At 38.0% G+C, this 13,580-nt stretch overlaps 1 protein-coding gene across 3 annotated transcripts in view; it reads left to right on the top strand.

The window, feature by feature from the left end:
* Positions 1 to 13,580, top strand: part of LOC145469724 (mitogen-activated protein kinase kinase kinase 2-like) — a 147,933-nt gene that overhangs the window by 4,919 nt on the left and 129,434 nt on the right. For 2 of the 3 annotated variants that reach the window (XR_014042359.1, XM_081453508.1), the window contains exons 4-21: positions 594 to 637; positions 808 to 907; positions 2,311 to 2,535; positions 3,282 to 3,319; positions 3,805 to 4,039; positions 4,865 to 4,903; positions 5,762 to 5,821; positions 6,582 to 6,646; positions 7,311 to 7,396; positions 8,040 to 8,126; positions 8,837 to 9,046; positions 9,442 to 9,503; positions 9,647 to 9,733; positions 10,280 to 10,405; positions 11,782 to 11,911; positions 12,317 to 12,387; positions 12,851 to 12,954; positions 13,164 to 13,328. Coding sequence is in view for 2 of the 3 variants with exons in the window: in XM_081453508.1 (XP_081309634.1) it covers positions 594 to 637; positions 808 to 907; positions 2,311 to 2,535; positions 3,282 to 3,319; positions 3,805 to 4,039; positions 4,865 to 4,903; positions 5,762 to 5,821; positions 6,582 to 6,646; positions 7,311 to 7,396; positions 8,040 to 8,126; positions 8,837 to 9,046; positions 9,442 to 9,503; positions 9,647 to 9,733; positions 10,280 to 10,405; positions 11,782 to 11,911; positions 12,317 to 12,387; positions 12,851 to 12,954; positions 13,164 to 13,328 (1,934 nt within the window). In the remaining variant the exon portion in view is untranslated. The remainder of the gene's footprint in view (positions 1 to 593; positions 638 to 807; positions 908 to 2,310; positions 2,536 to 3,281; positions 3,320 to 3,804; positions 4,040 to 4,864; positions 4,904 to 5,761; positions 5,822 to 6,581; positions 6,647 to 7,310; positions 7,397 to 8,039; positions 8,127 to 8,836; positions 9,047 to 9,441; positions 9,504 to 9,646; positions 9,734 to 10,279; positions 10,406 to 11,781; positions 11,912 to 12,316; positions 12,388 to 12,850; positions 12,955 to 13,163; positions 13,329 to 13,580) is intronic. The other variant, XM_081453509.1, reaches the window with a different exon arrangement.

The following is a 13,580-nucleotide window of genomic DNA, read 5'->3' as shown; positions in this document are numbered from 1 at the left end:
CAAATAAGAGAGCGTTTAACTTCCGGTCTAGGTCTGCTTCTCAAAAAGGGCCATGCTTGAGCATTGTAATCTATTATTTGTACTCACCTTGGGAAAAAGACTGAGACTTGCTTGAGCAAGGGAGCAAGTGCTAATCTCTATGCCTGTTTATTGTCAAAGCTTGCTTGGTTCATCATACAATGTAGTGTTACACAGTAGGTTTAATCTGTTGTGCATTGAACGTTTTCTGGTAGCAATGTACACGTATCGCTATAAATTTGAATTTGGAAATAACAATTGTGACTTCCAAGTCTGTAAGTTTCTGTGGATTTTGATCTGTTTTTTAAGCAAGGTACACAATGAAGTGCAAAGGTCATTACTCAGACAAACTTCTAGTGGAGAGTTTAGTGCAATGTTATTAACATTGCGCTAAACAGTTAGAGTGTTTTGTACTTGCCTTTTGGTCAGGGAAAACAATGATAGTAAACTTGAATTTGTCCAAGGTGATGAATACTGTGGTTTGGAAAGACCTATGTACACGTACACTCTACATAGCAGTCAGATAGGAATGAAGTAGGTGATTTTGAGTACTTTGATACACTTTTTTTTTACAGTCCAATACAGTGCGCATCAAGTTTGAGTTTAGAGGAGAGAAAAGGTAAGGATTGTATCAACGACAAGATTGATATTATGTTCTCTGTGTTATTTTCAAGTTTGTAGCAGCTTAGAACACTGTAGTCTGGGGTGCCTTGTTTATGAACAAGGTTCATGTTTGTCTGGCTTACAGCAGGCTTCAATAGTAAATTATTTTAACTGTAATTTCCTCAGAATTATCCCGATCTCCAGACCTGTCATTTTGTCTGAGCTGCTATTGAAAGTGAAGACAGCATATGGACAGGAACTCTCTATGAACTATGTCAGCAATGAGGTAAATTTAACTTCAGGTACTTTGTTCTTTGAGAATCATCAAAGTACAACCGGTTTGGTTAAGTTGGATGATTGTCTCAGTAGAATGCCAACTACAGTTGAACCGCACTATTTTGAACTCTCAAGGGAAGCGAAAAATAGTTCAAAATAGCCAATGGTAAATGACTGAAGGGTGAATTCAAGGGAAATAGTTTGGAGTTTGAAATAACAGGGAATTCGAAATAACCTACAGTAATTCAAATTCGTGGGGTCCAACTGTATGTATTAATTTTTGTTGAAGCAAGTTATGTCAGGTGAATATTGTATTGAGATCATTAATTTTTGTGTGGTTGAAACTTTTGTGTCATTTTGTCAGGGAAAAATCATTTTGGCTTATTTGGTTGAAAGGAATTTAGTTACTGCTAATCAACTGAGAGTGATTTCAAAATGTGTTCTTCTGGGAGTTGTAGAACAAAACATGTATCAACCAAGTTGACCCAAAATAGGGGTCATGTTGCAGCTCTCATAAGGTCTCGCATGAATGGCTTGAAACCCATTGAGAGGACAATAGAACAAACAACAGAAACAATGTTCTCTGGTCCCAAAACAATAACAGCTGCTGCAGTGATGACAAATAGAATTTCAAGCTTATGAGAGCTGCTACACTAGCAAAAAATAGTTGTGCTTCTTCTTCTTCTTCTTCTTCTTTTTTTTTTAATAGAGTAAATGAGGAAACTTTTCAACCAAATCAACCTTGGTTTCAAATCCCAATAGAAAATGGCATATTAATTTGTGACAATGTATGACAATAATTTATAAGTGTACAATAGTTGTTTCTACTGTAGCAGTTTGAAGATTTTACAGTTTAATAATTATATAATATTATTTTGTGTAGAGGTCATTTTCTTGATATCATTTTCACCAATGGTAACATAACAGAAGATTCCAAAGGAGTAAATAGTATAACAAATATACCACACTCAGTACTCAACCCTGAGCTATTCACCAGAATTTTCATTGTGGACTTGAGTTGTACTCTACAGTGGGTTTACTGTGGGAATGCTGGACTTTGTTATAGGTCTATATCAAGCTTAATTACGAGCTTAATTAATTAACTCAAGGAAACTGTCCAACCAAATCAACCTTCGTGTCAAATCCCAATAGAAAATGGCATTTTAATTTGTGACAATGCTCGACAATAATTTATAAGTGTAGTATTGTTGTAGAGGGATGTACTGTATAGTTTGAAATAGCATGGATGTTTTGGGTATGTGACATACAGTATTGGGTACTGAAAAAAGTCACTGATTGTGATTGTTATCGGAAGCATGGTGAAACATATCTCTGTCATTGACAGGGAACAAAGCGCTGTCTAGTAATTGATCATACAAAATGCAATTACTTGTCTATCCATTTCTGTTTCAGATTGCAAATGCAATTCCTCTTTTGACTCAGTCCGATCTTGACAAAGCTATTGAAATCTTGGATAGAAGCCAGCACCTAAACAGTCTTAGGATACTGTTGTCGCTGCCCAATGGAGTCACTGACAGTACCACACAGCAAAAAACTGGCACAGTGAACTCCTTGATGATGCCTCCAAGTAACCCAAAGGTTGGCTCTCTCTTTGGAAATGGGAGCAAGCCATTTTATGTAAGAAGAAGGTTTTGTAATGTACAAAACTATGTATAGTAATACCATCACTGAATCACGTCTAGTTTTGTCTGTGGATAGATCAGAATGGAGGAGTGCATTCACGCTAGTTGACAGTGAAAACCGCCTGTAAGAACCTAGTGGTTTACAAAACCATTTCAAAACCCAAAAATATAAGAACAAGTGGTTTCTTATAGGTGGGTTCACACTTAAATTATGAACTCTTGTTGTAGAGACAACACTACATATTATATAGATTCTGTCATCTGTTGTGTTAGGCTTATCATAATACATGCGTGAATAAATACTGTATATTGAGTGACCAAACTCCAATTTATTTATTTTTCTGGTAAGCAACAACTGTATCTCCTTCAGAGAAATTAAGACCCTAATAAGAATCAGCTTAGCCTAAATTGCCAGTATGGATCCCAAAATACAAGAAACTATTTTGCTAGACTTTTTTACTGTATCAGCATCCTGTTGCATTGTTGTCTAGAAGGGAGACATTGCTTTACAAATTAATTATACATTTCATGGAGGCATCATACATAAAATAAATAACTGTTGTGTGTGGTGGTCCCCCTCTGCCTGTTACAAACTCCATCATCACTTACCAGAAACTCATCTCATGGTGTAGCTGTTATACAGTTACATTGCAAGTTACTTCTTGAGTTTGGTCACTTGGTGCATTACAAAATGTCACTCAACTGAATTTTTTAACATGCTTACTGTTGTTGAATCTGCAGAAAAGAGGAAAGCCAACAAGATATGGCTTAGGAATAAGGTAGCATAATCTATTTTTACAGCATTGTATCAATTTACAGCTGCTCATGTGGATAGCACATTTTATCCTCAGGAGGTTAAGGTTCATTTTTTGTTGCCCAGGAACAGGGCTTAATAATTTTTATGACCAAGGTCAACTTAAAATAAAAATTTTGACTGAAGCTGCTCAGTTCTGTTTTTCTTCTTTTTTTGTCCCAACACAGAAAATTACAGGGTTAAACTAAGAGCAGGCTAGCGGCTAATTTTACAGTCTGAAAGAGAGCTCAACATTGGCTTGAATTTCACTACAAACAGAGACCTAGGGTAATTTTGAAGGGGCACAGGCCAGAAAGGCTGGTTGAGCTATTTAGTCAGGCTGTTTATTTACAACTAGTTTTTTTCTATAGAGTTCTTGGCTACATCCCCACGGTATGCTAAGTACTTAGAAGACTAACTCTTGTATGATTCAATGAATTGCGATAAGTTCCTGATTAATAAGAAATGAAGGCATCTTTCCAGGTCACAGTCAACTCCTGACGAAATTGCTTATATGGCTGTGGATCCGCCTAACACGCCCAGCCTGTCAAGATATAACTACATCCAATACATGTCGTCAAGCAGCATTAACACTTCAGGACGGAATTCTCCGCCTCCGGGATTTCACCATGAGCAGTTCTCAATGACTCCATTCCCAAGGTTTCATCGAGACGAGTTCCCTGCACAGCCTTTCCACATGGTCAGGGTAAGGTCTGATTGATGTGCAATCAAACTAGAGTTTCTCCTGACAGTAAGAATCCATTGCTAAGCAAAGTGGTTCACAAGGAGTGTTTAGAAAATCAGCTGGGGTCTATTGTCTTGTTTTGCATTTATTAACATTCTTCAAACTAACATGGAAAAAATGTAACAAGTGATGAGGACGTAATTTCTTATTCATGTATCAATCTTAAGTCAAACATGCACCTGGTAAGAACAAAGATCAGGGTTCTCATTAATTTCGGGAATAGAGGGCTAGTTTCATGAAATAGATAGCTAACGCCAATTTGAGTCCCAAAAGGGACAAGCCTCTAGGGAGGACTGGGGGCATGTTCTCCCAGACAACTTTGATATTTCCTAAAAAAAGTCAATTTTAAAAAGGTCAAACTGCTAAGAATATTAGGATTACCAAGTCATTTTTTCCAATTTTTATCCCACGATGCTAGCGCAACTGAAACCATAAACCACACCCTGACCCTATGCCTCTTCTCTAGCTACAGCCTTGACAGTCCTGAGACAAGGACAGTCAAGGTTCTGTCACATTCCAAAAAACCTAATAGTATGTTTTCCCTCTTTACAACGTACACATGTATTATTTCATGAAAAATAGGCAGCTAAGAAATCAAAGTAGTCGGTTTCTCAGCTGGTGTCCGGCACTTAATGAGAACCCTGAAGATAGTGATCAGTAAGGACAGATTGTGTTATATTCTCCTTTCTAGCATGAAGGATTTAAGTTGGCTTCTAAGGAGAGTTTGGTTGTTAACATCAAGGGTAAATTAAGTTAGTGATCAAAGTTCTGTTCTTTCCTTTACAGGGTGAGGGAGAATTTATCCCAGAAAGCCACGATCATGTGGTATGTACACCAGGCTTTTAGCCAGATGGGAACTTGAAGTACACTATTTTTTTCATTGACAGAAGACTAATAATTGTGCCTTTCCTCCTTAATATTTATATTTCCTGGTTAAACTGTCTGTGCCAAATTAAATGCACCTTGAGAGTCCTTGAAAGTCCTTGAATTCAAGGCCTTGGAAGTCTGCGAAAAGTACATTATGCCCTTGAAAATTTGAAAACAAAAGGAGCAAACTGCCAAAGAACTTGTCAAAAAAATATTCTCACCTGTGGAAGAACTAAAAAGGGCTTACTCTTGAACAAACCTGACAAGTCTCCTTTAAACTGGAGTATCCAATGTTGCATTCTTTAGACTAATGATAAATTTTTTTGTTAGTTGGTGGAACTCTTTGACCACTGATATTTTTTTGGTGGATGGAGTCCTTTAAAAATTGAAATTGTGACATAGACTCCCTGTGATAAGTCCTTGAACTGTTAGTCCAAAAAAAAGAGATTATGAACCCCGTGAGGCAGTATGCCCATGCAAGTAAATAAACATCTCTATCGACACACTTGATTCTTCACTGCATTGAAATGTCTAAATCTCAACCTTGAAAAGCACACACATGTACATGCAGATGTATACTTCGGTGTTGAATTTTCTCATGTAAGCAATTTGACCAGTTAAGCAATTCAACTGTTCAATTACTCTGCCAATCCACAAAACTGAACAATTGACCCATGATGACATAATTCTGGTTGAAAAACTTAATACTTAATTTAGTATTCTTTTTTAGGTAGTTCTGTTTTAATTATACCTACATAGATGCTGCCTTGTTCTTACTAGATTTTCTCAGACAGTGTAATGTTTTTAACTTCACAGGTGGTTCCCAGATTGCAGAGACAAATAAATATGTGGTATGACCCACTGTCACACAGTCAGGTGATGCAAACCATAGCAGTAGTATAATGTATATGAGCTGCCAAATTTTACATACAATGACAAATGCTTCCTTTGTTTGCCATTAAATTATTGATTTCCTTTCATTTTTGGCAAGTTTTGCCATTCAACCCATTCTATATCCAGTTTTTAGCTTAGAGGTTTACAAGTGCCAGCAATATCACTCTTTACCAGAGTTGTTTTTGTTTCCTTTTCACAAATTATTTCTGTAAATTACATTCTCACACACCACTGGGAACCATGCCAAGTCTCGAACCACACAGCCTGACCTTTATTAACATAAGAACATAATTGTCTTACAATGACACAAATAGTGGCTAGAGAATAATTTCACCTCAACTTAACACATTCTACAAGTACTTCACGGGTGGGTGGGTGGGTGGGGCATGTCAGGGAATGGCAGATAGCAAAACAAAAACTGAAACCTTATACAAGCCACATGACCTGAAACCCCCTCAGACACCTGTACCCAGACTCCCAGCCGTGTGTGAGAAAAACGTTTTCCACTTCTTTCGTTCCTCAGCCAACGGAAAACCACACGTATTTACACACAGCCTTTTTTGCAATTGTTTGTAGGGAAGGGAACTACGAATAATTTATGCTTGTATCACAGATTAACATTTTCTTCATCTTAAAGTTGTTATTGACTTAAGTGTGGTATGATTGGTAGAAAGTTTTAAGTGGTCTTTGTCAAAGACTTAACATATCATTGCAATGTCGTGATTGTTGTCTTTTTTTTCAGGTAAGAGTTGTCTCCGGTCCAAGCTCTGAGGGCTCATGGAGAGGATCGTCATTCTCCGTGGACAGGTATGTGTCTGTAATTTGTAGAAAATGTGGAGGAGATATGAGGATTTACCTTCTCAAAACCATTAATAATTCATCAAGTTTATTAAACAAAGGAAATCATGATCTTGGCAGTGTGTGGATATCTGATCTTAAATAGTATAGATTTTCATGATTTTATTTCTCTGTTTTCTCCTTAGTGTTAGTTTCAATTGAGAAGATATATTACATTTGGTAGTGTTAGACTGCGTTACCAAACACCTCAAATTTTCTCTTGAAAAAATACTCCGCTACACATCATGTTTTCAACTCTCTTCTCAATGTTTGGAAGTGTGATCAAACACGGTCTTACGTGTTTGATATGTTACTTAAGTGTCAATTTAAAAGCAAACTTTGCTGTCTCTGTACATCGTGCTCCTGGATAGGCCATTATTTTCCCAAAAATGTGAACAACAAGTAATTGCATGGGATTAGGCTTGCCAAATATATTTGGAAAAACTAATTCTTGTAAACATGTGATACATGTACATGTAAGTTAGCCTCAAATGGTTGGTCAAGTTTTGAGAATATGTTGAATGCGTGAAAATGATAGGATGACCTACATGTGTAGACACAGATTAAGTTTCAGGGATGAAACCACTGTAGACCAAGTGAAATAATTATTAATATATTTATATGTTTCTTTCAGTGGTGGAGAGATGCAGTCATTTCATGACTCAACGAGATCTGCATCGAACAGTTCACTGGTGCTGGCTAGTGGGATGTTTTCCTCAGGTTGGTGCTGTTCAGCAGGAATACTGATAAGTTTTAATATTTTGCTAATGTATTTTACATCAGTGACCCAAATAATGCTAACCAACTACATGTATATTGATGTTTGTGCATTCCCTTTCTGTGCTGCTTCATCGATAATTTATATACCGTACATGTACAGGTAGTTGTCAGTATGTACCGATTTATGAGGCATTGCATTTCAGTTCCTGGTTGTACATCAATTTCATGTTCAGAAAAGAAACAGATGCTTAGAAATTAAGGTAGCTGGGAGCATTTCTTTGGTCAATAGATGCATTTCTGGCAGATCACACAAGGTATTCCTCAGCCTTTTATATTGTTCTCTGGGCCTTGGATGTTTTCACAAATGACTCCAGATATCACGCATGAGTCAATAAGGTGTGAAAAGAAAAGGGTAAATTGTTATCAGAACGCATTAAATTGCTCGGTCGTGTTTTATAAAGCTCATCAGATACTCAAGAAAACAAAGAAACAAAATGAAGTCTTTAATATCTGCTCGTCTGATAAAGAATTTCTCATGCTGTCAGACGATCAAGCAAGTAGAAGCTACTTTCCCTGTTGATGCAAAGTTGGATAATTTGAAAGTCAAACTTAAAATGGTAATGTTTTTTTTCTCCATCCACAGAAGAGGATTTATTAGATTCAAAAGCTCATACATATCCCAGAAGAAGAAGTCACACAATAGGAAGTTCAAATGTTGACTACAATGATGGTATGAAAATGAAATATGTAGTTACATGGTCAAGACACCATCGCCTGTTTCAATTGTATTTTTTCCCATTGACTAAACCAGACTATTGGCTGGTTGAGGACAGAACCGCTAGATTAGAGTCTAGCCAGGGTTAATATGTTGTTGTTAATAATGGCACATGCAATAACAGGTATATTACCCTTACAGTGTGTCGTTCCACATGGGTGTGCAAAATGGGTCCTGGCAAACTATTAGAGTAAGATGAGATAGTGTTAGGGGTAACCTGTGATGGACTAGTATCCCTAAAGGGCTTCCAGGGGAGTGTCAATTTAACTCCAAGCCGTCTCACACTACTGAAACCAGAGTTAATTGCTGACCGTACTGAGCCATCAGGCTGGGAGGAAGGCACTCTGTCTGCAGTTTTCAATTATCCTTTACAAAAATTCAGTATTGTGGCAGATGTTCCACGCAACTTTGGCTCATGAAGTTGCACACAGCAATGTGCAAAGAAAGATGTGTAAACCTGGGGCTGGTGGATTTTGTAGTCCGCCTAGTGGATTCTATCTGTTGCTTGCCTGACAGGCAAGTGAAAATTCTTGTATGGTGTAAAATTGATTTTCTTTGCACGCAGTGTGGATGAACATCTATAAAATGCTGCCAACAGCCACTACAGTGCTGAAATAACTTATTCCTGATCTCAAGCAATAAAATCAGTCTCTTTTTTTCTCCAGGAAACCAGATGTACAATGGTACTCAGAATTCACGGAAGCCTATTCCTTTGTCCATGAGAATAGACCAGCAGATTAGTCCTGCTAGCAGCAGTAGCAGCAGTAGTGGCTTGCTGGCGGACATTGATATGGGAACGAGAAGACCAAGACGAGAGTCTGAACTTGAGGTTGCTGTTCAGAAGCTTAAAGACATGTCAACAACAGGAACCAAAGGTGATAGTGAATATCTTCTCTTTGTGTATCAAAATTTCTAGTTAAACAGGCTTCTGTTTACAGTATATAGACCAAGAGGAGTGAGGTCTATCTATTTTCACGTCCACCCCTTCCTCAGACAGTCAATAATCATTGTGTAGTCTCAGAAAATATCCATACCTTCCCCACGGAAGGGATTTTTTTCTAAGACCCCCCCCCCCCCCCCCTCCACCACCACTCTGGAAATTCCAATTAAGCTTCATACATTTCTTTGATTTTTTTGGTCTTGTGGAACCCCCCAAGCCCCCAGGGAACTCCAGTTCCTTTTGCAGGGGGAGTACTGCACATTTTTTTCAAAATAGTTAGATAGCCTTGTTCATCTCTAAACCTAACTGTGTCCTTGTAATGTTCAATAGTACTTGAAGTACCCAGAAATTGGACAAAAGGGAAACTCCTTGGAGCAGGAGCTTTTGGCCAGGTAAATTATATAAATCATGAATTTTGAGCTTTTTTGCAATAATGTTCAAAATCTACAATAATGCCACTTTAAAAATCGTTGTCAGAAAACTACACTTTAAGAGAAAAGACCGTAGTTATATTTTGCTGTTTTTTTTTCTCTAGGTATACATGTGTCATGATCACGACACAGGGAGTGAGTTAGCAGTCAAGCAAGTTGAAGTTGGGCTTCTCAACTCAGCAACACAGAAGGTTTGTGGTCAAACTCTGTTTTCTCTTTATACCACCAATACATTTTCAACTAGGTTGGTGATGAGGATTTAGAAAGTCGTGGGTTTGGTGATGGAACTGTGATAAGCCATCAAAATCTCAGAACTTGATGGAATGAAATGTTGTTCCATATTGTAAGGAGAGTTCGTATATTACATGTAAACAGGACATAGAGCGTTTGAAAGGCCCTTCCTCCCCTAGTGTTTTCTGTGATAGCTGTTACAAGATTGAAAATTCTCTGTCAATCATTCACCCGCTTTATTTATACAGCTTGTTTGGCCGTGCATAACTTAAAATTTGTATGACACTTTTAGATGAGGAAAAAATACTCATCCACGCACATGCGATGAGGTCAACTTTTAAAACAGTGAAATTTTGTAACCTTGTTAATCAAAACTTAACTAAAAAGATGATTTCCGTGCAGGTTATTGATCTTCTCAACTAACACATTGAGTGAAGAATTTCTGTGTTTGTAGGGGTTAACTTTGCATTTATTGTGTAGTGATATGTTTACTTGTTGTTTTGTAGGAAGTAAAAGCCCTTGAAGCAGAGATAGATCTTTTAAAGAATCTAAGACACGACAGAATAGTTCTTTACTATGGAACACAACAAACAGACCTTCACGTCTATATATTTATGGAATTCATGCCTGGGGTAAGATTTGTTTTGAAATTAATAGTTCTAAAGTGCTATTCAAATCTAAACCTCGTATAATGTGTTTCTAGCTTTCTGATTGGTTCACTGAATGTTGGTTGCAAGCCATTATACCTGTGTTTGACCGTATATGAAAAATGAGTTCGGCAAGTGTTGCTTAGGCCCGTCCACATTACGCCGGAGAAATTTGAAACCGCAGCTTTATTTCTACTGTTGGCCTACAGTCCACACTAATCCGTCACGAAAACGGAGCTTTTTAAAAACGCTCTACAAAGAAATGCCTGTGTGATTTCCCTCACCGAGTTTTCTTCAAGCACAAATCCTAAATGACTGGTGATTGTTGCGTTTTTTAATTTCTCCGTTGTAGTGGGGACGGGAAACATTTCATACGTTTTCCTAGTGAAAACGCCGTTTTCAAAATTCCTCCGGCGTAGTGTAAAGAAAGGTTCTGTCGGAAAAAATTGGTGAAAGCAGTAAATTGAGAAGCTTTCTGTCGCAAATACACAGGAAATAATAGGCAATGGCGAATGTCAATGATGCCGTCCCGAAACTTGACTTTACGTAGAGTATGATACGAAACATTTAATCAAAAGGGCTAAGCTTTTAGAAGTAAGTCAACAAAAGTAACTGCATAAAGCACAATATCGTTCAGTTAGGGACAATGATTTTCAGTACCAAATTAAGCTTTACACTCCAGCAAAATTTGTTACCTGACAACTGATTCAGGGCAACACAATCTGTAGTCTTGATGATGACAAGTAAATTCTCGCTTCATTTGACTTGAACCAGCTCTTCCCGTTAACTTGGTTTTGTTTGTCATATTTTTCCAAAATGAAGACAAGTTTGGAGGTTTTAATGCGAAGAATACTTGTTGACAAGCTTTATTCAACTCAAAACGTGAACAACGCGTGGCAAATTTTCCCGCCTTTTTTTGACCATCACTTCGTTTAAATCAAACTGAAATGTCTCCGTGATATACACATTCCATTCTCCGAGGTGATTATATAACAACTCGCCTTTGTTAGTTATCATATTCAACGTGGGCTTATGGTAAAATTATTAAATAACCCTAGAATGTATGAGTGTTTTCCCAAAGAATGAAATAATACTTCATGAGACCTAGCCTGAATCAGCAGTTTTCTTTCTTCATGCGCTCGCAACACACCTGAGGTTTGACTCGAAATATTTCATTATGATGACGTAACCCTACAGAGATCCGTTTGGCGTCTGTGAGTGTTTGCTTTTTGAAAGGGACGTTGGGGGTTTGGTGACTGCGGTAGTTTCCAGTCCTTTTGGATGGGTCTATTAGCGTTTTGTTTGACAGTATTCGTTGCTGAATGTTCTTTCTGATAGAGACTAACTCATGCTTTCTGCAGGCATCAGTTCACGATCATATCAAACAACACGGAGCTCTCAATGAGAGTTTGACAAGAAAATACACCAGGCAAATTCTGGAAGGGGTGTCTTTCCTGCATGCAGCACTCATTGTGCACAGAGATATCAAAGGTAAACTCTCTGAAGCTAAATAGCAGGCAAGAATTTTGTTAAAGAATGTGGCTGCCCAAAATTCCTCTTTTCCTCCCCTCACTTATTGGAGCTAGTAAAGAGCTTTATTCAAACCGCCAGCTCTCCCCCCCCACCTCCCCCCTCGCCCACTTTTAAGAAAGCATAAGTCCATCGTAACTTTGTTGCCCCAACCCCACCCTCTTTGAGCAAATCTTGATCGGCCACGAAACATTTCTATACGAACTGATATCGTTCTGTAATTGTTGCAATACATGCGTTTTCATGAAACTATATTCTACATGTAGTTGTGTGTAGCATACAATGATACCTGCGTGCATATAAGAAAATGTGTTACTTAGTTATTCTGTAACACTGATTGTTTTACACATTTGATTTCTTATCAAGGTGCAAACATCCTTAGAGACCTTCGAGGAAATGTGAAACTAGCAGACTTTGGAGCCTCCAAAAGATTACAGGTAATTAACAGCATTACGTATCAGAGTAAGAGCTAGAGTAATGATTTTCCTGCGGTTTCAACCTAAAATGGTTCCAGTGTGGCCATTCAAATGAAAGCTATTGGGCAGTACTTTCATGTGGTACTGTTTATTATGCTGTACAAGGTGGTTTTAACTTTGAAGTTTGTGGATGAAACACTAGTGGGTGACCATTCAAATGAAAGCTATTGAGCAGTACTTTCATGTGGTACTGTTTATTATGCTCTACAAGGTGGTTTTAACTTTGAAGTTTGTGGATGAAACACTAGTGGGTGACCATTCAGATGGAAGCTATTGTGCAGTACTTTAATGTGGTACTGTTTATTATGCTGTACAAAGTGGTTCTAACTTTTAAATCTGTGGATGAAACTCTAGTGTGTGACCATTCAAATAAAAGCTTTTGAAGAGGACAAGGCTATTTTTTAAAATTTATTTGTATTTGCAGACAATTCGCAGTAAAACAGGTTTTCGATCTGTTCACGGAACTCCATATTGGATGGCTCCAGAGGTGATAAACGGAGAAGGTTATGGTCGGAAGGCTGATATCTGGTGAGTCGTCATTGTCAAAGTTTATGATGCGCTGCGATTTTCTCTTTTTCATGTCATAACAAATTCAGATAGAACAGTCAGAAGAAAACAGGAACTAATCACAAAAACTCTTGATGGAAAACTAAATTCTTCACAGACAACTTATATGAAATGTAACCAGAACATTTAGGAGAATTTTCTTTCTGAAGTTGTTTGTCTGCCATTCGCAGGAGCCTTGGCTGTACCGTGGTAGAGATGTTGACAACCAAACCCCCATGGTCGGAATTCGAGCCAATGGCAGCCTTGTTTAAGATCGCAACGCAACCCACAGAGCCTTCATTACCGCACGACCTATCAGAGGATGCCAGAGAGTTCATTCAGTCCACTCTTACAAAGTGAGTACTATCACTTCGAATAGCTGGTGTGAAAGGGGAGGGGAAAATTTTATTGGCCAGTTTTTTGGTAAGGAAGGGGACAGGAGGGCTTTTTGAACAGGAGCTTTTTCAAAGAAAAAAACACGTCCACGGGACAAGACTTGCTTGAGTCTAGAGGTTTTGCAAGGTGTGTGTATGTGTCTTATTCTGATGACGCTAGGATAATGTGAAATCTTTACAAGAGCTCATGCTGTTTGAAGGGGCATTGAAGCA

The sequence above is a fragment of the Orbicella franksi genome, chromosome 15, assembly GCF_964199315.1.
Source record: "Orbicella franksi chromosome 15, jaOrbFran1.1, whole genome shotgun sequence".
NCBI classification, from domain to species: Eukaryota; Metazoa; Cnidaria; class Anthozoa; order Scleractinia; family Merulinidae; genus Orbicella; species Orbicella franksi.
This window is presented reverse-complemented; position numbering and strand designations above follow the sequence as displayed.